Genomic DNA, 26,743 nt, shown 5'->3' with positions numbered 1-26,743 from the left:
ATAAACAAATTTAAAATAAAAATTTTTAAAATCAATAATGAAATAAAATCAGTTGTTACTATAAGAAATAATTATAAAATAAAATTACTGGAAATTCATATGCCAAAAAGTAATCAATAACACTTGCATTAAAATTATAATTAATTATCAAGTAACATAGTTAACATGGTGTCCAAATATAATAAAATACACAAAAATTGATATTTTTATTGTAAATAATGATTGATATTTTTAACATCTCTAAATAGTAAAAATTGGGTTTTTAATATATATCTAAAAAAAATGTAACCAATTTAAAATAGTTAAAAAAAATCAAATAACAAAATATAGTAATTTTTACAATAAAATAACTTATAAAGTTAATGTAAATTCATATTCCAAAATTAATCCATAAAACTTACATTAAAATTATAATTAGTTATTCAGATAACGTAATTTTCTTAGTGTCCTAATATAATAACATATACTCAAATAAATATCTATATTTCTAAATAGTAATGATTGATATTAGGATTTCATGATACGTACCTAATATAAATTATTCTTTTTTGGCATTGTCTAAAACGAAAATTTCTAAGAGAATTCTAAGTAATGGATAAAACAATTCAATTCGAGTTACAATAGAGTAATCATACATAAAATAAGAATAATAAAAATCTACACTGTCAAAAATCTTGAACCTGTGCATTTCAAACTATTTCAAGAATCGTATGATGCAATAAATAACAAAACTACGAAATAACAATTCACACATAATATACAATCAAACCAAAAATAAATGTTAAAAAAATTAACAAATATAAAAATTGCCAAGTACCATTTATTATGAAGTTATATGAAGATTAACACATGTTTGATGAAGTTATAATTACTATTATGCTAATTGCCAAGTACCATTTATTTTAAAAATTCTAATCAGAAGTTACTTAGATTACATGATTTGTTTTATTTTCAAACATAATAGTAATATATTTAAGCCTCAAACAAATATGTATAACTTTAAATAGTAATGATAACTATTAAATTTTTGTGTAGTCTACCTGACTTAAATATATTTCCAGTTAGAATGAATCAAACTTCGCAACTTATTACTTACAACTTCATCAAACTATGCACTTATTACTTATAACTTCATGAAATTCTTCGAGCAATTTTTAAAAACTAATTTAAACTATTACAGTAGTTAAACTAAAACACACATTAAAAGAAAAAAAAGATATAATCTCTTATAAAACTTTTAATAATTAATAAGTACAATTTTTAGAATAAATAGATAAATTGTTTTAGTAAAAATCATGAAAATTAATTTTAGTTTCAGTTAAAAATAAGTTAAACATATTAAGTAATTTTTATTGTTTATTTCTCGTCCGTAGGATCGGGCCTACCCTAGTAGTTACATATTTTAAAGTAGAACAAATTTTTGGGTTAAAGAATGTGTTATTTTCAGATTTTTCTTTATGTTCCCTAAGCTTTTAGTACGAATACCAATTAGTCAAAAAAAATTAAGAAAATAATTGGCGAAGTAACATTTCAACAAATTGACATGTATTGATGTTATGTTGACAAAAAAAAGACATGTATTGATAAATTATTTATAGAGTTAATTGGTGAAGAAAGTATGGATCATTTTAAATGCTTATTTCTTTGACGGAACGTACGAATATTATGAAATTTCACAAACGCGGCCAAACGAGACTGGAAAGGCAAAGCAGCATTCTCCTATTGACTGAGTTTGACCTTTCAGTCCAAGGAACATTCTCTACTTATTTCGTTTCATTTTAATAACCTATAGTTATTTGCATATTTTATTCGATTGTTCTTGTACGGTTTCATACAATTTCTATATTCTGATATACATATTATTGCATTAGTAGGTTCTTTTCAGACCAGAGATCACCGCTTGGGGAGATCTGGTAGTTATAAAGAACAAATGAAACAAGTAAAAGTGAATGTAAGACAGTACGCTACTGGTCAAAAAACACAAACTGGTTGAATAGAAACAAAAGTAGAAAAACATAGAACTTTATTTTTTCTTCAGACAGCTCTAAAACTTTGTCTAGACAGCCCTATCATATCAGACATACAGTATACTCTGGTGGTCTTTCGGTGGAACTTATTTGACTTCACATATTTGGCTGCCACTGTTCACTGGCCACACCTAATCACTCCTCTCTTCTTTATAATGATCAAGATCTACATCTTCTTTTTCCATTACTTTCTCTTTCATTTTCTGTAAAATACAAGTAGTCATTATCTTTGAATGTGACGTTTTTTTATTTGGTTTATATATGGGATATTTATGAGTATAGTTCCAAATCTTACTAAATCAGAGAAAACTATGAATAATCCAAGATCAGTTAATTCTTCAGCTTCTCCGGCGAACCTAGATCTCGTGGAAAACCAGCGTCAGTCAAGTTCTGGAGAGTTTTCAAGAATAGAGAAACGAAACGGAGCGACGAAGATAACGTTTCACTCCAAGTCTATGCCCCGAGGTTGCAATGACAAGAAGTATGACCTATTCAGGACCATGTCAGGGAAGCTCGAACGTCAAATATCAAATCTCCGTGGAAAACCCATTGACACTTCGTTGCAGGATAAAGAGATCACTGAATCTCTAACCGCTGAGAGATTCTTAGAGGCTCTTCAAGGCCCTGAACTTGAAACTCTCAAGGTATTATTCATTTTCTTTTGTGTTTATTCTTGATTTTTCGTTACATTTTTATAATAACTAAGAGATTATGAACATGAAGACTAGTATATTTTCTTAAAACCATGTCCAAACCATATTAAATTAACTCTAAAATTTCTTTCAACGAAAATCAAATATATATATATATATATAACCGTTATGCTTCTACTAGGTGATCCAAAAGTTTTATCCAATACACTAATTTTTCCTTGGTATTTTTTGTTTTTGTTTCTTCACTTTATGGTGTTTTATTTTTTTTTAGTTTTTTAATGGTGTTTTATATTGGTGGAAGAACAGGAGATGGAGAAGATAGTGTTGCCTGAGGACAAAACATGGCCATTTCTTCTTAGGTTTCCAGTAACATCGTTCGGGATGTGTCTTGGAGTAAGCAGTCAAGCCATCATGTGGAAAACCTTAGCAACCACAAAGGCCGAGAAGTTCTTACATCTCACGCAAGTAGTCAACCACGTCCTTTGGTGGATTTCACTCGTCCTCCTCGTCTCCTTCTCCATCACTTACCTCTTCAAAACCATCTTCTTCTTCGAGGCGGTGCGCCGCGAGTTCAAGCATCCCATCCGAGTCAACTTCTTCTTCGCTCCTCTCATATCAGTCCTCTTCTTGGCACTTGGTATCCCACACTCCATCACCTCGAGTCTCCCCTCTATACTTTGGTACTTCTTTATTGCTCCGATCTTGCTTCTTGAGATGAAGATTTACGGACAGTGGATGTCTGGTGGACAACGACGCCTCTCCAAAGTTGCTAACCCTACAAACCACCTTTCCATCGTGGGTAACTTCGCCGGAGCACTTCTCGGAGCATCACTGGGGTTGAAAGAAGGACCGATGTTCTTCTTTTCCGTAGGGTTGGCTTATTATTTGGTCTTGTTCGTGACTCTCTATCAGAGACTTCCCACGAACGAAACCTTACCTAAAGAGCTTCACCCTGTCTTCTTCCTCTTTGTCGCTGCACCGGCTGTAGCTTCCATGGCTTGGACCACGATATCTGCGTCTTTCGATATTGGCTCGCGCATCGCTTACTTCATCTCCTTGTTCTTGTATTTCTCTCTGGTAATTATTATTTTTCTTTATTTACATAGTACCTTGCAATACAAGAAATGTGCATATCATGTGTTGGTTCTTGTTTCAGGTTGTTCGGATTAACTTTTTCCGCGGATTCAAGTAAGCTATTTCTCTAACTGATTATCAGAGTCTCCATACCAAATAAATTACTCCAGTTAATTTATATGATGTTAGACTGAAAACACACAAATAATAAGAAATTTATCTGGTTTTCAAAAAAATAAAAAATAAATTTATTTTTATCTAAAAAGTATTATCATGTATATATATATAAACTAAAATAATTCAACCAGTCATAAAAAGGAAATTATTAAAAATAATTCACTGAACCGTTTTTCAGTAAAGTTAAAATTAACATAGAAATACACCATGAACTTTATAAAACTTCACATATTTTTTGTTAAATGTCAGATTCTCCTTAGCTTGGTGGGCTTACACGTTTCCAATGACAGCGGTGGCCACAGCGACGATAAAATACTCAGGGGAAGTCAACGGATTAGCAACTCAGATACTGGCAGTTTTGATGTCAGGAGCAGCAACTCTAACGGTGATAGGTGTCCTGGTATTGACAGTGGTGCACGCTTTTGTCAAACGTGATCTCTTCCCCAATGACTTCGCTATTGCAATAAGTGCAGAGCAACCAAAGCAGAAGAAATGGTTGAAACAGCTCATAAATGGAAGTTTGGAAAATAGTACGAGAGGTCTCAAGGTTTTGGACCCGGAAGATACTCGAATAGATATAGAAGCCCCTCCTTTATCAAATGCAGTGTGTCACACGGTTTAGTTAGCCAAAAAGAGAGGTATGAAACAAAGTATACGCAGTTGATAAAAATAAAATCAAAGTATAAGTCACACGGTTGCAGCTTCGTCAGAAGACACAAGAAGGTTTACCAAGACAGCTCCACCAAACAGCTAGATCTATTTCAGCAAAGTCAGTCCCTTGCTTGATTCTACCGGCTGACTTGCAAAGAAACTCTATGATCAGATGGCTCATAACTCATGAGCAGGTTGTATCATGAGAGGTAGAAAAATCCATGCTCGTTTTATTCTTCTTGTCATTTGTATCTTTGTAATCTTCATACCTTGAAATATATTACAATTTATTTGGAATGGTGTACTTAAAAGAAGTAAATATCTTCAAGCTCTCTCTGGCACAATCGTTAGTATGTTCTTGGTAAATTAGTTTTCGTTAATAGTAAATAATTTTATCATCTATGGGATGTACATGGCAAAACAGTCATTCCATATCCAACACATCTCGATATGTTCAATTCATACTCGGTTTATAAGACCGTGCAAAAACATACTTGTATTTTTGAAAATTTTAAATAATATGTTATTTATTTTTTGACGAAAACATACATTAGTCGATACATCATCATCTGCTATATCACCTAATTTTGTTGATGCGGTTATTATGTCAGTTTTGCTAATGAATATGTCACCAGTAGCGGAGGTAGCTCAGTGGAAAGTGGTCATATGACCCATGTGAAATCAAAGAAAAATTTTTGGCTTGTGTTTTTACGAAGAATACTAAGAAAATGTAGTACATAGCCTTCTGGACCCTTGTGATATATCTCTCTGTTTCTAAATAGATGATGTTTTAGGAAGTTTTTGATGTTTCATAATAGATGATGTTTTCATATATCAATGCACTTTTTCACTTTATCAAAAACTGTGTAATCAATGATAATTTGTAGTCTGTTTTGTGATTGGTTAAATAACTTTCACTAGTAGAAATCTTGCTCATAACCACGAAATAGCTACGAAATTTTCGTGGCAAATTTGAAAATGCTATGAAAATACTATGAAAATAAAACGTAGCAAACAAAAGCCACGAAAATGCAATTCGTATGTAAATCGTAGCAAAAAAAGTCACGAAACTGCCACGAGATAAAAACGTAGCAAACTATAGCCACGATTTTGCTACGAAATTTTCGTGGCAAACTGTTACGAAATTAAACGTACCTACAATCGTAGCTAGTTTGTAAAAAAAATATTTTTGCTACGTTTTGGGAACTAAATTTTTCGTGCCTGTGTAGAAAAACCACAATTTTATCACGAAATAGCCACTGAAATTTGAAATCCCTAAATATACTTTTAAAACCCTAAACTCTAAATTAAAATCTTAAACTCTTATTCTAACTTTAAATCTTAAACTTAAATTCAAAAATTAATTTTTTCAGATTTTATTCTTAAATCTTTAATCTAACCTCAAAACTATATTCCAAACCATACACCTTAAACATAAACATAATACCCTAAATCATAAATCCAAACACCAAAACTAATATTTTCAAACTTTAAACTCGAATGTTAAACATAAATTACAAACTCTATACCCCAAATCATTAACATAATCTTTAAATAATTTAATTATTTAAACTAAATAAATAATGCTAATATATAATTATTAGTTATGTATATAAATATTTAAAATGTTTACACGTAAACTTTACCTCTTTGTTTGGTAAGCATGTAAACTTTATCTCTTTGTTTGGTAAGCATGTAAACTTTATCTAAAATTAAAACAAAACAGTATCTTTAATTCTAAGGCTTAAACTATTAAACCTAAACAAAGAGATAAAGTTTAATAAAATTGCTCTTAAATCTTAAACTATAAATATAAACTTTAATAAAATTGACACTTAACTTTATATTTTCATACTATAAACTCAAATTTTAAAGTAGTCTTTTATTTTGAACTAAATCACCAAATTATATATCATAAACATGACACCTAACTTTATATTTTTGTTTGAACTAAATCAACATATCTTAAATCATAAACATAATTTTTTATATCTATAATTAAAAAATATAAAATTATATAAAACATTCTCTTTTGTCTTCGATATATATTAAAACTAAAATGCTGTAAAAAAGAAGGTAGAATAAAGTAAACATAATTAATAATTACTCCTAAATTTCTATTGGTTAAGATAAGAGGGTGAGGATAGCAATTTTTGCCCATTGATTAAATCTAATCAATGGTTCAGATTCATTTATCTGTGTTTCTTTCTCTCTCTCCAAAGTCTCTTCTCTCGATATCTTTTTCTAATATTCTTCTCTCCAGAACTCTTCAACAATACAACTCTGTCTTAATCTCTCACAATCACTCACAGCCTTCTTCTTCTCCATCTACAACACGAAGTTTAACAACGACCGTCGCGTTGTTCACCACCACCACAAGTAGCGTCTCTCTCTCTCTCTCTCTCTCTCTCTCTCTCTCTCTCTCTCTCTCTCTCTCTCTCTCTCTCTCTCTCTCTCTCTCTCTCTCTCTCTCTCTCTCCCTCTCTCTTCTGTGCGTTGAATCTGAGTTTATTTATTTTGGTAAAGGAAGGTGGAGGAGGCAGAGGAGATTGATGGAGGAGGAGGTAGCAGAGGCGGTGACTAGTGAGATGAGCCGGCTTGAAGATTGAAGATAAGAAGAAGCGTGACGGCAGAGGAGGCGTGAAGCGTTGCTTCATCCATAACACCACCGGTGGCTCCAGAAACAAATCGAGTCGCCGCTTCTGGCGTAGTATCAGGAGGTGTCGGTGGTGAAGCTGGTGGCGGTACCGGTGGTTGAGCCGGCGTATATATTTGTGTATATATATATGATATATGTTTATAATTTGTTTTCTATATATTTTGTAATTTCATTAATAAAAATTGTTTTTTTCTAATTTAGTAATTTATTTTTTATGAATTTTTTTTTTAAAAGACACGTTTTGGCCACGATTTGTTTCGTAGCTAGAACAGACACGCAAATTTTCGTAGCAAAATGTAACAATATTGACCACGAAAATGTCGCAGCAAATCGTGGCAATTTGCTAGGTTTTTCCACACGGTCAATTTTTGCTACGATTGTATACGTACGATTTAATTTTCGTAGCATTTCTGTGGCTTCCTCTCTATATACCCACGAAATTTAGGTTATAGCCACGAAAACAAATGTGACTGTGGGGGTTTTTTTTACTTGTGTTTTAATTTATATTTTAATGATATTTTTAAGATAAAAAAAAAACAAATTTTCTAGACTATATTTCCGAAGTGATTTATACACATGTCGTCACTATAATCATTCTCACTGAAAAAAAGATGACATGGCACTTAAAATAGATGCATGGTTTTAGAAAATAGTGACATGACATCATATTAATTGTGAGATGTAAAATTTTCTTATAAAAATTTAAATTTTTTTGCAGAGATTTTAAATATAGTAATACAAATAACTCATATATCATCATTAATGTCAATTTTCCATATAAATATTTATTTATGGTAAACTATTAAATATATTAATAATTCATATATCACAACTAAAATAATAATATATATGTATCTCACATTAATAAAAATAAACTAAATAAAGTAACACTAATCCAAAAAAAATTTGATAGTTAAATATTTAAACATTATTTAAATTTATCCGTTCATCTTCATTATTTAAATTAACAAAAAGATTTTTCAGTTTAAATAAAACAAACAAAGTCTCAAATTTATTAGAATTTATATTTATATGTAAATATATATATATATATATATATATATATATATATATTTAAAATAAATAATCATTAAACACAATAATATAATTAAAACTATTTTTATAAAATCTAATTTTATCTTTATTAAAAATTAAATCAAATCAAATTTAAATAATTATACCAAATCAAAAAGAATAAGATTACAAAAATACGTTTATGATTTCTTATAACTATTGAAGTTAAAATATAAATTAATAATGTTGAAATATAAATCAAATTTTTTTTTTGAAATAAAAAATGTTATGTTAAAAATTACTATTCCTACGCTCCTAGTTTATTAATAGTTGTGCATGATCTTAAAATTTTATGTATTTTAAAACACACAAGTATATGTTAACTATAAAACTGACCCATATAAAAGATTTGGCTAGTTCCGCCACTGTATGTCACGTGTATAATTCTTTATGTAAAAATAAACTAATCGTTTTATAAAAATAATACGTGGATTTAGCAAGTGCAACTGTGCAAGTGCCGGGACGGACTAGCCTGGTGAGAGCACGTCTAAACCGGGAATCTTGAAAGCAAAGGAAATTGACGCAACTAGTGACGTAGATGATACGTCATCCGAAGCCACTAAAAAAAACTCAGCCGCCCGATCAGACGACTTATTATTATTATTTTTTTTTTGAATTGAATGTTAAATTTAATTCAAAAGAAAAAACCTTTTTACAACTATGTGTATCCTTTTTTAATTTCCTATACACATTTGGGAATTAAAACAAAAAGAAACTCTTTCTTCAACTTCTTCTACCTCCTCCACCATTTTCAAACCTTCTCAATTCTACCTAGCTCTCAGTCCTACTAGGTAGCCAGCTCTCACTCCTACTGGATAGCCAGCTCTCACTCCTACTGGGTAGCTAAACTCTCACTGCATTCCTATCTTTTAGAAAACCAAATTTGCATCCCATTTCCAATTACTTTATCTCCCTTTCTCTGTATCAATGTGAGCTTGTTCCTCATATTTTTATCAAGCAATTTGATCAAAAATTCTGCTGGCGCACTAGCCTCCCCATGCCTTCGTCTATTACGCTCTCGCCATAACATATAGACCGTAGCTTGAAACATATATTTTACGAGGAAACTCTGCATCTTACATCCCATTGAGCCTCTCAGGAGTCTTTTTATCTCCTCCCATCTCACCGTAAATTGTCCTCGCGAGATACCCTTCATTAGAGCTTCCCATACCCTAGTAGAGTAATTGCACTCAAAGAGTAAATGTTCAAGAGTTTCCAATGGCGCATTACACAAGATACAATCCTCCCTTGCACTACACTGCCAAGCTCTCATCCTGTCCCCCGTTGCGAGTCTCCTCCTCATAGCCAACCATAAGATAAATGAGTATTTAGGGGTTGAGTACTTAAACCACACAATATCTGCCCAGTCAATAAGGATCTTCCTCTCTCTAATAAACTCCCAAGTTTCTGTAGAGAAGAAACTTATCTTGCACACCCCCTTACCATTTAGCCATAGCGAAACATCCTCATCATCACCTCTATTACCTCGACTTTTTTCAATTTCTTCCTCCACTTTGTTTAGGAGCAAAACCCGATGATACCGTCTTCTATGTTTCCAACTTTCCTCCAGTGTCGCATTTAGCAAAACGCCCATATCAATACGACTACCATCACTCAGTAGCTCCTGCAAACAACCCAAAGAGGACCAATGTTCAAACCAGAAAGAAGCCTTCTTCCCATTCCTTACTTCCACTCTGTACATTTGCTTTGCCAAGTCCCTGCACTTTAATATCTTCTTCCACATCCAGGAGCATGTTTGTGTAGTTTCCTTTATCATCCAGAACGAGCTTTTGCGTATCAAGTATATCTTTACCCAGTTTACCCACATCGAGTTTGAGGAAAGTATTCTCCAAATTAGTTTCAAGCAACTGACAGTATTAGTTTCTCTCAGTCTTCGTAATCCCAACCCTCCTTCCTTCTTTGTGCTACAGATATCAGCCCACGACACTTTTGCTTTTCTGTTATTCAACTCCGGACCCGACCACAAAAAAGCAGAGCACAGCCTCTCGATTTCCTTAATGCAGCCACTAGGGAGTCGAAACGCAGCCATCCAGAAATTTGCAAGACTTGTAATAACTGATTTAATCAGTTGGAGCCTTCCTGCATAAGAAAGGAACCGTCCAGTCCACGATCCAATTCTCTTCCTAATCTTCTCAATCAAAGGCATGTAATCTAGCACCGTCATATTCTTGGTTAAGAGAGGAAGGCCTAGATAACGCACCGGTAAACTTCCTGATTCAAATGGGAAATAGCTGAGGATCTCTTCTTGCTTCTGACTTGAGACTCCTGCCAGGAACAGAGTTGATTTCTCCATACTGATCCGAAGCCCCGACATTTTATCAAAAGAATCAAAAACTCTCAGAATCTCCTCAATAGACTTCTTTGTTCCATCCGCAAAGATCATTAAATCATCAGCAAAACATAGATGAGTCAGATCTATATTCTTACACTTCGGATGAAACCCCATTCTTCCTTGCCTCGCTGCTTCATCAATCATTCTTGACAAGACATTCATGCAAATCACAAATAGATACGGAGATAACGAGCACCCCTGTCGTAGCCCCCGCTTACTCTGAAAGTAGCCCGCTAGTTCCCCATTTACTTGAACAGAGAAGGATGCAGTGGTAATACAAAGAGAGATCCAGTGAATAAACCTCTCCGGGACCCCCATCGCCTTCAGAGTGTTGATTAAAAAAGGCCATTGCACCGAGTCGAAAGCCTTGGAAATGTCTATTTGCATTGCACACCGAGGAGAGACTGTGTCTTTATGATAGTCCTTCACTATCTCCGTCGCCAATAATACATTTTCCATTAGTAACCTCTCCTTGATAAACGCAGATTGGTTCCAAGTTATACATTTAGGCAGAATCAGCTTCAGTCTATTTGCCAATATCTTTGAAATCAACTTGTATAGAACATTACAGCATTAGATAGGCCTATAGTCTTTCATTACCTTAGCCTCTTGCTTCTTCGGAACCAGAGTCAAGATAGTTGAATTTAACCCTTTTGGCAAGAATCCTTTAAGAAAGAAGGATTGCACCGCCACAGTGATGTCATCTCCAATCACAGCCCACGATTCCTTGAAAAATTCCATCGTGTATCCATCTGGCCCCGGAGCTTTACCACCAGGCATCTTGAATAACACTCCTTTAATCTCCTCCTTAGAAACATCCCTCGTCAATTTCTCACAATCTATACCACTGAATTGGAACCCCACTAGCTCTCTGATTCTCTCAACTGTCGACCCCTCAAACTCTTGAGGCTGCGCCGACATAAACGCTTCAAAAACAGAGACTGCTTCTACTTTGATCTCCTCTTTTGTTGTAACTATTCTTCCATCAGAACATTTAATTTTGTGAATAGAGTTGCGAACCTCCCTTATTTTTGCTGCATTGTGAAAAACTGTATTATTCCCGTCTCCTACATCTAGCCAGAATAACTTCGCCTTTTGTTTCAAGTAATCTTCCTCCAAATCTGCTAATCGCTGCCATATCTTATAAGCCTTACCTTCCTCTTTTATGTTCACTGTGTCAGGATGTTCCAGAGTAATCTTCTGCCTCTCACACAGATAACCATAAGCCTCCTTTGTTCTCTTTGATAAATCCCCCAGCTTCAACTTACTTAACGACCTCAGCGGCTGTTTTAGAAGCTTTAATCGTTTAGTCAAACGAAACATCGCAGTGGTTGAGTGGAATAGCACCTCCTGATCTTTCCAAAAATCTTTATCAGGGGAAGAAACTCTGGCATCTTAGCTATAGCATTCGTAAACTTAAAAGGGTTACGTTTCCTCTCTTCCTCATCCTCAAAGTGGATTCTACACCTTAAGTGATCTGAACAACCCCCTGCTTCAAACACACTGTATGCTTTCTTCCCATGAAGCCAATCCTCATTGATTAAGACTCTATCTAACTTCTTGCATATCAGCCCATCCTCTCTCTTGTTACACCACGTCAGTAAAGGACCTTGGAACCCCATATCTGTAAATCTGCAGAAATTTGCCACCTCCTGGAATTCCCTCATCCCAGCAGGTTGTCTTGCTAGATTCCCAAATCCTGAATGCTCATTATCTTCTAAAATTTCATTGTAGTCACCCATTATCACCCACTTCTTATTCTTGAACATAGGAGCCTCATAATGACATTTTACTTCCTCCCATAGCCTTCTCCTCTCTTCCACCGTGTTTTGAGCATAAACAAAAGAACATAGAAACTCTTCTGATTCTCCCGGCAACAAAATTGAACAAGTGATTAACTGGTCACTTTTGTAGACCGGGGTCAATCTAACTGACTGCTTCCATACCACCCATAACCTCCCTAGCTTATTATATTCATAATTCGCCATAAACTCCCAATCTTGAAATACACTAGAGACAATCTTCATAGCTTTATTTTCCTTCCCCTTGTTTCAATCAGACATCCAAAAAGAAAATTATTATTCCTCACCCAACTTCGAACCACATCATGTTTAGTTGTTTGGTTGAAGCCCCTTATATTCCAAAAGAACCCCACCATCAGAGATTTTTGGTAGAACCCTTTCCCATAATCACTCGATGATCTGTTTTTGATTTCCTAGGAAGAGTCTGCCTCGGGCTGCCCCTCCTAGTCTCCTTCAGTTTCCCCCCAACACTTTCCTCAATCCGACTTTGATGTAGATCCTCAGCTGCTTCAATCTCCTCCTCCTCCTCAGTATCTACTGTCATATCCTTTTCAATCTCAGTTCCAAACTCATTCGCAGTACTTAAAGCTGCAAACCTGGAGGGGGTAGCAATTATTTCCTGACTTGGCTGAGATTTAGGACTTCTCCCAACTCTCTCCATCGATATCTCTTTCCAAGGGTTCACCTCTGCCTTTTCCAAATCCTCTCTTTATTTCTCTTCCTCCTTCTTCTCACTACTGGTAACCTCCTCTACTTCCTCATCTTCCTTAGCACTCACTTGAGCCTCTAAACCCGTCGAAACCTCACCCTGAATTTCCACACTTCCCTCTTGAACCTCCAAATCCTTTACCATCTCACCCTGAAGTTCCATATTTCCTTTTCCAGTATCAACTTCCAGCTTCTTCTGCTTGCAAAAAGTATCAAAGTGACCCCACCTTCCACACTTTATACATTTTGGAGGCAACCCAGGATACGTGAATTGAACCTTAGTATCTACCCCTTGGATAACGTAGTTAATCTTTTCTGGATGCTCTTTGGTCAGATCTGCCAGAACAAACACCTTCGCAATCTCCAAATTCGTACACGCTATAGTCTCAGGATGCAAATGATCCGGAACTCCTGTAGCACTCGTTATAAAACTTAACCCCTCCCATGAGTACATACTCAAAGGGACATTAGTCACATGTACCCAAAGAGGAGTAATCCCTGCTTTTGATTTGTCTTCCTCCGGCGACCAGTGTGATACAACCATCGGAACTCCCGCAACATTCCACACCCCTCGCCCCACTACCTTCTTCCTGATCTTCTCATTTGGGATCATGATTCTCATGGTATGCTCATCCATCACATACACATCCAGTTTCTAATTTATTTCGCCATACGCCCAAATTTTGTTCACAATCATATGCACCTTCGCTACGTGAGGCGCTGACTCTAGAAACCTTGCGATGACAAAATCATCCCACAGTGGATTCGCCTTCTCCATGATTTCCGATGGCACCTCCACCGACTTCTTCCCCTCCAATTCCGTGATCTCAAATTCGTACTTCTTCATAACTTGTTTCCCCTTCGCTACTGTGACCCAAGAACCCTTCTGATGAACAATCGGCGGTGGATGATCCGTCGGAATCTCCACCGGAGCCGTCTCTACTGCCATCGAAGCAGCGGAGATCGAGAAACTTTGATAGCCTTGTTTGTCGCCAAAATCGCCTTGTCAAAACGCAGCGTTTTTAATTATAAATCATTAAGTTTTTACGACTTATTAATTATATGTGAGTTATAATATAACTGAACAAACCCTTAACCGAGACGTGAAAGGACCCAATCGGCGCCAGATGAAACGAACCAACCGCGTAGCTACAACGCTAAGTTAGGCCCCACCCCAAAAAAAAAAAAAGAAGTCAGATATTATTTTTAAAAGATATTTGGTCGACACTATTTATTGACCATAGAACCATTTTCCAACTTCTTCCTCTCCTCTTCCCTTTCTGCTCTTAAATCCCTAATTTCGAAGAACCTAAGCTCGACCGAAAGGTATGATATTTTTTTAATCTTTCCGTCGTAACATATGATGGTGTTTCTGGGTTTGTGATGAGGCTTTGAGATCGTAGGTTTTGGAGATGGCATCGAAACGAATTTTGAAGGAATTGAAGGATCTTCAGAAGGATCCTCCTACTTCTTGCAGCGCAGGTGCGGATTCTTTATATTTTAATCTCAAATTCGCGCTGCCCTAGCTGTTGATGATTATCGGAACCTCCTTGATTTGTAATTTTCGCTCTTGATCTTTCTTTTGCTCTGTTCACGACGGTTTTGGTGTAGATCTCTTGTTATTAGCTTTAGATCTAATCCTTTGAGGATCATTTTTCATTTTTTGGTGATGACCCATGTCTTTGATTCTCATGGGTAAGGTTTTAAACTTTTTTTTTGGTTCTGTTTTCAATTGTGATTATTCTGGGATGAGATCTTTTAAATTACATACTTTTGATCTTCTTACCTTGCCTTTGTTTGCTCTCGTGGTGATTTTGATATTCAACTTGTTGTTTTGGACAGGACCCGCCGCTGAAGACGTGTTTCATTGGCAAGCTACGATAATGGGTCCATCCGACAGCCCTTACTCTGGTGGTGTTTTTCTTGTAACCATTCATTTCCCTCCAGATTACCCCTTTAAACCTCCTAAGGTAATATAATTCAATCCTCTCTCAAGCTTCTTCTTGTTTAAAGTCTTATCCTCGGTTGCATTTTGCATGTTGTTATTCTATGGTTGTTTGATTTCATGTATTGTGTGACAAAATGTAGGTGGCTTTTAGGACCAAAGTGTTCCATCCAAACATTAACAGCAACGGGAGTATCTGCCTCGACATCTTGAAGGAGCAGTGGAGTCCTGCCCTCACTATCTCCAAGGTTTTGCTTTTGTTCTTCCTCGTTTTCATGTGGGGAGTCAATAAAAACAACAGCTATAGCTGCAAGTAACAGTCTGCTTGCATCAGTTGATATCAATGTTATTTATTTGTCTGAGTGTGATGCAACAGGTGCTGCTATCTATCTGTTCGTTGTTAACGGATCCAAACCCGGATGATCCCTTGGTTCCGGAGATAGCTCACATGTACAAGACAGACAAGAACAAGTACGAGTCCACTGCAAGGACCTGGACCCAAAAGTACGCCATGGGCTGACCACTATGTTATTTTTACTGTCCGAAAGGATGAATAATTAATCTCTTTCTTATTTATGTGTAATGAACTCGTCTCTCTTATAAAAATTTGTGAAGACAGAATCAGTAAGAAGTCATATGATCTCCATTTTCATCACATTCCTATAAGCTTAAATCATCTCATTATTTCCAAACTGCAATGCCTTCTCGTTCGTTTCTTCAAAGTGGACGCAAGAGCCGTCGGTAACTTGTTGCTAACGGCACCTTTAAGACATCAAAAAAGCCTTTATCTATCTTCATCTTTGATTTCAGAGACGCTTAAAGATTCAGCGATTCTATACCTGTTGCCGCAATTATTTGACCTCGTGCTGCTTCATCAGCAAGTTAAGGTGGTATCTAATAATTTTCAGGAAATGATAAATCTTGAGATCTAACACTACGAGCAAGAAACTACTTTCACAAATTTGCAATTCCGAGGATGGAACATGTAGCTAGCTATATTCTTGATAAAATCTTAACCGTGATAAAGCCGTATACTCTTCAAGTTTCGTGTTTGTAAATTGTAAACAATGCATCGGGTCATACATATTGTAGTGATGCATGTTAACAGCTGAAGAACATGCATTGTTGATTTCGAAAACCTTAAATCTCAAAGTAATTACATATCTATCCGGATTATCAAAAAAAAAAAAATCCCATAAATTTAAGAATTACCTTTGCAATAAATTGTTCATATCTAAATCCACCAAGACTAATCAAGTTAATAAAAAACACGGAAAATATAAATAAGAAATAAAAATATCAGTTTTCAAGAACAGTCAGACTCAGAGTAATAAGTTAATAACTCCGCAATACGAATAACCATTACAAGATCACTTCGAGCATTGTCCAATTTATAAAGTATGATATTTTATAAGAATCACCATATTTGTTTTATAAGAATCACCATTATTAGGCTTTAGTTATTGTTAAATATCCGAACATGCAAAAGCCTGAAAACTTATAAAGTAGTATATAACAATTCCAACTACACGTGCCACTTATTCGACCATCTATGAATCTATGTTCAATCTCCATAACTTAGCAAAAGAAATATTTTTTTTTTATTTTGGGGGAGGGAGGTCGTGCCCAAGAGAGCATGGTGAACGCCAGGTTCATTATTAAAGTAGATTGTGATTAAAAAACTGAAGAAAGAACTTAACTACAGGCTGAGTGTAGACTCAGTATAGACAGTCTTAGATCACCAATCTCCAGTCTTGTCTTTAATGAATCAGAGAATCGTAACCATGGTGACATCCACTCAATAATGGCATTAACGATCTAATGTTAGGTAATGCCAAATTTACTGAAAAAATTACACTTAGACTTACTTTACTCTTACCTCGTATCAACTTAGCATACTTTCTCCATGTCAAGTACTTTCTCATATAGCAATGTCTAAATTATTCTTCAAACTAAAATTAGGATAGTTACCTTTTTACTTTTTCCATTTTCATCTAACTCCTCATTACCACAATATTTGTCTAAACCCTAGACACCGTAAATCTTTCCACCGCCGCATCCCAAAGCATAGGTGACTCCAAATTATAATATTTCTTCAATTTTCAACCACGATTTGTTTATTCTCACCAGCGATTTTTTTCATTGTGACCGGCAATTTGTTATGTCTCACCGGTAAACTATCAATTATCACTGTTGCAGCCCAAACTCTACGGTGACTCCAAGTTTCCACCTTTCTTCAATTGTTTTACCTTTTTAATCTTATTTCGAACTTTGTGTTATAGATTTACTTAGATCCATTTGATTCCTTTTTAGATGAATAGCGACGGCCGCCATCTTTCTCCTCCGATCCGACGAAGACACAATCCACGTCTTTTGGTTGGGAGAAGTGTGGTTGGAGAAGTGTGGTTGCTGTCTGTTTTTCAACCGTCTTCTACTCCTCCACCATATCAGCCCGGCCACAACTGTGCCACACCGATTGAAAGTGACCCCAACTCTCCAATAAACAGTCAATACAACGCATGACACTTTCAATCACATTTTCTTCAACCAAAATTCCTCAACCCTCTCCCAATTCCCGTGACCACTCCTCACCTAACCATGCCTCGCTTGACCAAATCTCCCCATTTCACGCCCGCCTTCACTCTCTTTACCCAACCAGCCATCAGAATAATTTTCTCATTTTTTAATCTAACGATGCCAAACAAATCACACTGTTTAAGAAATCTACTAATTAATTGTAACTAAGAAAAAGGTAACTAGTTACTATTCATTTTTAACCAGATTGCAAGTGTGTTAGAGAGGGACATTTAGAGAAGAAGAAATACAAAAGGAAATCAAAAAGTATACATCTAACGAAAAGTACCTAAACATGTTAAAGACCAAGACAAAGTAACCTTTTGTGTAATTTTTTCAAATTTATTTCGATGAAAAAAGTTAATTTCTTCTGTTGCTTGGCTCCATTGACAACCCGGTTTATGGGGTAACATGTTTCATTTTCATTTATTGTTGAAAGTTGAAAACGTACAAATTGAAGACTTTCCAGTTTAATATATAGCAATAAATACGACTTACTTATCAACTATACACTGTAATCGAAATTTGAACGTCTATTGTCACTATGTACGTTTTAATAGTTGTCCAGAAAATAAAGATATGGACATATCGCAATCAACTCAAAATCAATTCTCTATTTTTATTTTTATTTTTTTTTGTAAATTCATAAATTTTCTACTCCTCTTTGTTATATTTTGATTTGGTTTTACCATTACAGTAAAATCAGTAATCACTAATTTGTTTTTTGAATATCAATTGTTCAAAGAAATTGACTATGAAATTTGTTGGAATAAACTTGTTAAAATCAATTATCCATACAACATTCGGCAAAAATGTTTGACAGATTTAATTGTTGAGCACAATTCTAGATAAAACTGAAAGAGACAAACTATGTATAAATTTTTACATTTAAGACCAACATTTCTTGCTTGTAAACTAAGTCTGTCCACGACAATAACTTGAGTATAGTACTCACGAGTCGCGACCATGTATCTTCTGCTCCGAGACATACATTAGTTTGGGGAAACTCGATACTCACACGTCGTGCTATTTTTAATATTATCGTAAACTTGGTTATGAAAACTAATTACGCAAGCGGTCATCTTCTCTAGTCTTCATTTGTACATCAAAGTTCGAGCTCATAAACTCTTTAGTTTAAAGCTACGCAGTTTAAAGCTACGCACCAAAATCAACGTACATGATTTTTTTTTTTTGGTCAAAGGATTAATTCATATTAAAGCATTCATACAATGTTTTGAAGACAAAGAGCTGCAAGAGCAGCTTTCGCAAGCCCATCGGCTACAGCGTTCACTGAACGAGAGATTACAACAAAAGAAAAGGTTGCGAAGAGAGAAATGAGGTGACTAATTTCATGGAGAAGTCCCGCTATCTCATTCAGAACCGTCCCTGATCGCAGGGCAGAGATGAGGACACTTGAGTCTGACATGATCTTGAGGCGTGATAGACCCTCATTAGAGGCCACCTGTAGTGCTTCTCGGAGGGCCAGAGCTTCAGCTGTTAGCGCAGATGCAACATGGCAGCGGGATGCCACACCTTTAATCTCCAGCTTAGATTGCTTATCCTGTATAAACCAACCAAAACCAGCACATTTAAAACCCGCATTCCATGCACCATCAACCCAACAAGTTGGGATCATAGAATCAATTTGGCTCATAGGATTCTGCCTAGGCTTTTCTATCACAGCAGGTATCTTCTTTGCTCCTTCCCACTCTTTTGCATCCCTAATAGCTTTAGAAAGAGTCTCTTCAGCAGAGTATATTTTGTTCTCAAAAATCCTTTTGTTCCTTGCTGTCCAAAGGTTCCAAATGATCCAGGGGGACAGCGGAGAACATGTTAATCCCGAAGGGGGTAGATTGAAAACTTTCGGTACCAGAGAAAGTAGCTGTTGGAGCGAATTTGAAGGTAGCGCCTGACCTGATGCAAGTTGAGTTGGAGCCAGTTCCCAAGTTCTTTGGGCAAAAGAGCAATGCAGGAGAACATGATCAATGGTTTCTAGTTCTCCACATACTTTACAAGATGGTTCTACTTCCATTCCTCTATGAATGAGAAGCTCTGCCACAGGGAGATCATTATTCAGAGCTCGCCAGAGGAAATGTTGGATCTTGCCTGGAGAGTCCAACTTCCAGACATGTTTTATCCAGTCGAAACCATGAGGGTTTTGAGTTGGTACTTGGATATTGTCCATCTTGTAGCCTGATTTGGTTGAGTAGATGCCGTTACTTTCTCCAAGCCATACCTGCCTATCTGGTGGTTTCAAAGCACTGGAAATCAGCTGTCTTATAACATCCTCATAGTGAGGTAATCAACGTACATGATAAAATGTACTAGTAGTATATAACTAATGGTGATAAAGCTTCCAACGTTTTGTTAATCTTAAGGGTGGCCCTTCTTTCTAAAATGAATCTTTGTCCTTAATTTTATTTAAACAAAGTCTCTTTCATTTCTATTTGGATTATTATTGTTTTTTTTTTTTTGTAACACTCTATTTGGATTATTCATTCGTAACTATGCAATAACGCTGATAATCACGTTTACTCATTCACTGACAATATAAATTCATGCTAAACAAAAAATCAACGATTGAAAAGATTAAAACGATGTAGAGGTGCCAAGGAGGGCCAAAATCTAATGTGTGTATAAAAGTCGAAATTGTTTCATTTTAGGCAGAATTATTTGTTTCATTTTTTATAAAAGTCGAAATTGTTTGCCAAGGCCCGTTACTCCTCAAGTCCTCAGTCCTCACTGTAAAAAATTATCATTAAAATATTTTGATAATATAGGAAGTAAATTGTATAAGAACAGAAACAAATAATTCTCCATCAGTAAAGAAGATTGATTTCCTTTTCCCCGTGGACGTAGTCAAACGTATACAACTCACTTGGAAAATAAAAATGAATAAAAAGTACTAGCATTTACTCAAATAGTATTTTTACTGTTGAATAACACTTTAGGAAACATAGAACGTGACAGGTTGTTCATAAGAAAATGAATGCATGGGACGAACTGCTAAAGTAAGTAGCTGAATATGTCGGTCAAAGGGCTAATGTAGTCATGATTATTAAAAAAAAGTGATTTTCTATACACTCTTTTAGTTCAATATAGTTATACAATTCTACTTTAAACATTTTTCACACAAATTACAAATTTAATCAGTATACTACTAAATCTCTTACTCTTTGATGATATACTATTATTTATTTATAAAACATTTTGCAGTTCTTATGATTATGATTTATTTCATTTTTGAATATTGTGTCACGTACTAATTTGAAACAAAATTCTTTTTTTTTAACACTGATTTATTAGGATATTACAATTATGAGAAATATTACATAGACTATTCAACAACCAATAATACTACATGTCTTACGAGGATCTACGTTTAACTGCATCACCAGAGCCACCCTATGAAGATTTACGCCTGACTGGGTTTACTTGCACAATGTTGAAAATCTCTAGTAAACTTTTTCTTCGTAACCTGCATAATTTTTAATAAATCGTTTTCTCCGGGAATTAAAGCATGAATATGTTGGTGTAAAAACATTAATGAACTTTTATTCAAACCATTGGAATAAGAAGACTTCCACAGGAAAATTCTTTTAAGCTAGATATGTCATAATTATATATTAATATTATAATTATTTTAGACAAATAATAAATTAGAGGAAAACCTAGCCAAATTATTTGGAGTTAATTGATATTGTCGCTAGTCCTGAGACATATATCCGAGATCCGTTATCCGATCCGGAATTTGCTCCGATCCGATCCGAAAAACGGATATCCGGGGGGTTCGGATCCGGATCCGGATCTTGATTTTACGGATTCGGCGGATCCGGATACGGATCCGAATATTGAAATTTTAGGCCCGGATATCCGGATCCGGATCCGAACTTACTATTTATTTAAAATATTTAAAATTTAATTATATTTATATATGTATACTATATATAATTTCTATATAAATAATGAATTTTTTAATTTGATTCAATTTCAATAATTTTTCATTTAAAAAAATTAATAGGCTAAATAAATCATTTTAATTAGTTAGTTTTTAATTTTTTTTTTTTTTTTTAAAAGGATACTGATCTGGATATCCGCGGGTATTCGGATTTTAGTCCGGATATCCAGCCCGAATCTAGATTCGGATAGCAATTTTACGGATCCGGCGAATCTGAATCTGGATATATCAAAATACTCCGGATATCCGATCCGTCCCAGGACTGATTGTCGCCGAGATTTTAGAATGTACTCGGCACAAAAGTAGTCATCCAAAGGAAGAAAAATTAGACAACTATAAGCACGTCGTTATGATATTCACTGACAAGAATGTGGCGGCCCTTATGTCAATCTCAACTAAATCAGAAATGAGAATATTTCAAGCAAAAATAAGAAACAATCAAATAAAAGCTAATAATTTAAAATATTTTATTTCTATATTTTACTTATACTCACCCCCAAAAGATCCTATAAAATAGGATTAAAGAAACAGTGAATTCCGAATCCTCCACTTTAAATTTACTGACCCTTGTCTGCGTTTCTCTTTGTCCAAATCTCTCCGATTCACTAAATCTTTAGAAGCCAAGAAAACTTGAATAGGTCAAGGGGATGAGTATGGATGAATATATGGAGTTAAGATCAGTGAAGTACACGGAGCACAAGACAGTCATCAAGAAGTACACTAAAAAGTTACCGGTGGAGAACAAGAAGAAGATCAGTACTGGTCGTGACTCGGCCAGGTTGGTCCGTTTGTGCGTGATGGACCGTGATGCCACTGATTCATCAAGCGACGATGAGGAGTTTTTGTTCCCAAGAAGACGCGTCAAGAGACTGATCAACGAGATCAGAGTCGAACCTAGCTCCTCCTCCGGCGAAGTCTCGGCCGGAAAAACTCTCACCGCCGTTGATCCTCCGCTTCAGAAGGTCTCTGTTTCCGGCGTTGAACAAAGCCCGAGGAAGTTCCGCGGCGTGAGGCGGCGACCATGGGGAAAATACGCGGCGGAGATTCGTGATCCGGAGCAACGCCGGAGGATCTGGCTCGGTACTTTCTCAACGGCCGAGGAAGCTGCCATGGTCTACGACAACGCAGCAATCAGGCTTCGTGGCCCTGATGCTCTGACCAACTTCACTGTACCAACAGAACCTGAACCGGAACCGGAACCAGTTAGGAACATATCGGTTTCTTTGACTTCAGAATCAATGGACGATTCTCATCATCTATTATCTCCAACATCGGTTCTCAACTACCAAATCTCCGAGCTAACCGATGAACCGATCAAACCGGTTAAACAAGAGTTCCCTGAACGGGAACCAATAAGTTGGTCCGTTGGAGAAGATATTAGTAGTAATACTGATGATTCATTTCCATTGGACATTCCATTTCTCGACAAATATTTCAATGAATCATTACCCGACATCTCTATCTTCGATCAATCTATGTCTACTATTGAATCATCAGACAAGGATTTCTTCAACGGCCTGATGTTTTTTGATGACAACATAGGAGGAGAAAACTATTATCCCGATATCAAAGAGATAGGATCAGTGTTAAACGATCTGGATGAATCTTTGATTTCTGATCTTTTGGCTGTGTGATATTTTACAAAAGAAAAAACAGGCTAACATTGGTTGCAAATATCGCCAGTGTGTGTCAAATTTTGTCCGAAGTTTTTTGAGTTTTGATAATGTTACATTTTGTTCATTTCTTAGCGTTAAATGATTTTGTTGAGATCTAATTTAGTGTTGGGTTGTCAGTATGTAAAACAATTTTGGGAGAAATGTCGGGAATGAATAATTAGTTGTTTTTGTGAGTTGTATGAACGTGCTATTTGTTTTTCTTTTTGTTAAAATGAGTTTAATTACTAAGCAAAAATGAAATTCTCTTTGTCGATGGATTCCAACACGAGGAACCGCAAATCACGGCCATGGCCGGTGGAGCAAGTGGATTTTGGGCCAGTCTCAGTCAGTGGTGTTTTTACATTTTCTATGTTAATAAGTGTTTTGTGTTCTCATGTTGGCCCTTATGGAAATAAATTGATATGGAGAAATTAATGGAAACGATCCTTTTCAAATATGAAACTTCTGAGAATAAATCTTTGACTACTAATATTTGCTCAACCAAATATGATTTTTAAAATCACCATTGACTGATTCAAATCAATCTCCCTATATATTAATTGAAAAATCAATTAAATAATTTCTGCTGACGTGTTGTTCATATGAGAGTTTTTCAATTAATTGAGAGTTTTTCAATTAATTGTTATAATTTGATTGATTGATGGTTTTTAATTTTTTATTTATCTAATTAAAATTTTTAAAAGAAAACTAACTCTAAAATTACCCAATCTAATAAATATTTTCAAATATACAATTAAACATCTTAAATATAGATGAATTAATATAATTTATTTATAGAAACAATTAAATATCATAGATTACATTATATAAAATGATAATATACATTTAAATACATATGATACTACAGAAACAATTATAAAAACGGGTTTTAATATATTTACATTAGTAGTGATTACAATAAATCATATATTCCAGAAAATTAATTAATGTAAACCTAATAATATTAATTAAACTCACTCATTCACTACATATATTCTAAAATGTTTCAAATGAATGTAACATAATCAAATATATAATTTTAAAAAATTCTCATCGTTTTCCAATGAAAATGTAATATCATAGATAAGTTATAACTTTTAAAAATTATTAAAATATTTGTATATTTTAAAACATAAAAATTATATGGCAAGTCATTTAAAATTATATTAATCAAGAAATATTATTTAATTCATCTATTAATATAAACAGATGAATTAAAATTATTATATGGTAAGTTACTTAAAATTATATTATATGGTAATTCATTTAAAATTAATATTTTTAAGTCATTTAAAATTAAATTAATCAAAATATTTTTCACATGCTTTTCCTAGAGTTAATACTCTATTAAAATAATTCATATAGCTTTGATTATAATAAAATTAGCATGCTTGTTTTTAATAGTAAAAAAATAAAAGAGACATAAATAAAAAAATAGGAGGGAAGAATAATAAAATATGTTTATTGCATTTATGTCTCTTTTATATTCTTATGTATTTAATTTTATTTGTCTGTCGATGCATGTATTTTTGTGTTACTATAAATGTGAACTAATTAGTTTTATGTGTTTTTAAAACATTTTTATAAATTGAGTAAGAAAGATCAATAAAAATGACACGTTATACAATTGTTAAAGTCAAAGATAGAAAATATAATGTAAATTGCAAGTAGGATAAATTATTAAAAAATAATGAGATGTATATTTTGCGGTATAATAAACTCTTAAAATGTATAATAATAAAATTTTAACAAATTTTATACAAATAAAAATATTTTATTTGATATATATAATATTTCATCTCACATTAATATTAAGTATATATGTCTAAAATAACAACATTTTGTTATTTAAAAATTATTTTTCTTATTAATTAATCAGATTTAATTAAAATGGATATGTTTTAAAGGAAGAAATAGTTTGTTTAACCCATTTAACTTTTATGTTAAACACTAAATAAAAAATGAGTGAGAAAGTGTGATTTGTGATTTGACAAAATTATGAGATAAATTACTTAGACTACCATTTTTCTAATACATGTTTTCATGTTTACATTAACCAAATTTATCTTTGGTTTTAAAGAGATAAATCATACTATATGTTAATTGAGAAGTCATTTAAGTGATTTTTCTTATGTATTGTTAATAGGTTAAAAATTTTAAAAATAGTTATAATTTGATTGGTCGTTGACGTTTATTAGTTATTTATTTAATCAGATCTAAAAATAAAAGGTAACTATAGAACTAATTAATATAAATTACCAAATAACACATGTAATATTACAAATACTTATTTATGGTAACTAATTGCAGAATTGGAAAAATAATATATATGTTTTATCAATTTCTTTTTCTTTATCAATTATTTATATATAATTAAATAAAATACTTTAACTCTTTTTTACTGAAAAAAAATTTAATGGTTATATATTCTTATATAAAAGAATTAGATATGTGGGTAAAAAAATAGAAATTTTTATGTTTTCTAAAGTTCACACAAAATTATTTACTAATTATCTTCATGATAAAAACATCCGATCATTGTATTGGTCATACACAAATAACTCTCTTTTTTATTTCTTGAAAGCTAGAGTATTTCCAGTTCTTTCACGTGTTAGAATAAAATGTAAAGTAATTCTACAACCAATTATCTGAATTAATTATAATGTTGTTTTTCTATAAGAAAAATATTTGTAATGACTAAGGTTTACTTTGTTGAACTATTTTAAATCTCACTGATCTTCTAAAAATATATATTGAAATTTTTGATTATCCAACTATTTAAAATTAAAAATTAAAATTTTAAAATTTTAATTATTATTCAAAAATTATAACAATGTAAACATAATATATATTTCTTCATATAATATAATTACCCGCAAAATTACAGGCAAATACTTAGTTATATTTTAAGTAATCCAACGCTTTCTAGTTTCTTATATTTTTCTTTAATGAAAGTAGGATAATAGTCAGTAGCTAATTTGATATGAATCCACCCTAAAATGGCTTCCGATTCTATAGTATCAAGTATTTGACCGGATCTAACAATTCAGTTTCGTTTAATAAAAGGAATTTAAAACCTTTTAATATTCAGATCATATAAATATAATTCAATTTTTGATACTTTTGTTAATGTGAAAACACCTTAACCTTTAACCTAGCGGTTAAAGTTTAAAAGTTTCTACATCCAGATTTGAGATTCGAATTCCATACTATGCAATTTCTTGCAGATTGCATATTATATGAGATCCAGATTTCAATTTTTCAATCTTCATAAAACAAATAATATTGTCGGTTGTCGAATCGTCTATGTAATATTTCTTATAATTGTAATATCATATAATAAATTAGTATTAAAAAAACTTCCGTAACTGCTTCATTAATTTGATATTTTATGCTTGCAGTAAAATACACGGTATTTTTTTTTTAACATTAT

At 33.7% G+C, this 26,743-nt stretch overlaps 3 protein-coding genes and 1 long non-coding RNA gene across 4 annotated transcripts; all 4 read left to right on the top strand.

Moving 5' to 3' along the window:
- The first annotated feature begins 503 nt into the window (after window positions 1-503).
- Window positions 504-4,896, top strand: LOC106359835 (S-type anion channel SLAH2-like). Its single transcript, XM_013799466.3, has 4 exons — window positions 504-2,671; window positions 2,987-3,757; window positions 3,837-3,868; window positions 4,181-4,896. Exons 1-4 carry the CDS (start codon window positions 2,300-2,302, stop codon window positions 4,551-4,553), a joined length of 1,548 nt encoding a protein of 515 aa, XP_013654920.2. The 5' UTR covers window positions 504-2,299; the 3' UTR covers window positions 4,554-4,896.
- Window positions 4,897-5,527: 631 nt separating this feature from the next.
- Window positions 5,528-7,437, top strand: LOC125591479. Its single transcript, XR_007327516.1, has 2 exons — window positions 5,528-6,961; window positions 7,109-7,437. It is a non-coding gene; the product is annotated as an uncharacterized LOC125591479 (long non-coding RNA).
- Window positions 7,438-14,289: 6,852 nt separating this feature from the next.
- Window positions 14,290-15,780, top strand: LOC106416253 (SUMO-conjugating enzyme UBC9). Its single transcript, XM_013857105.3, has 5 exons — window positions 14,290-14,504; window positions 14,582-14,660; window positions 15,021-15,148; window positions 15,267-15,371; window positions 15,500-15,780. The coding sequence occupies exons 2-5, from the start codon at window positions 14,591-14,593 to the stop codon at window positions 15,641-15,643; spliced, it is 447 nt and encodes a 148-aa protein (XP_013712559.1). The 5' UTR covers window positions 14,290-14,504; window positions 14,582-14,590; the 3' UTR covers window positions 15,644-15,780.
- A 6,324-nt stretch (window positions 15,781-22,104) lies between these two features.
- On the top strand, window positions 22,105-23,510 carry LOC106412251 (ethylene-responsive transcription factor CRF4). The gene has a single exon (XM_013853157.3). The coding sequence runs from the start codon at window positions 22,303-22,305 to the stop codon at window positions 23,287-23,289; it is 987 nt and encodes a 328-aa protein (XP_013708611.1). The 5' UTR covers window positions 22,105-22,302; the 3' UTR covers window positions 23,290-23,510.
- The last annotated feature ends 3,233 nt before the right edge of the window (window positions 23,511-26,743 follow it).

Source organism: Brassica napus, chromosome C8 (assembly GCF_020379485.1).
Source record: "Brassica napus cultivar Da-Ae chromosome C8, Da-Ae, whole genome shotgun sequence".
In the NCBI taxonomy this organism is placed as follows: Eukaryota; Viridiplantae; Streptophyta; class Magnoliopsida; order Brassicales; family Brassicaceae; genus Brassica; species Brassica napus.
This window is presented reverse-complemented; position numbering and strand designations above follow the sequence as displayed.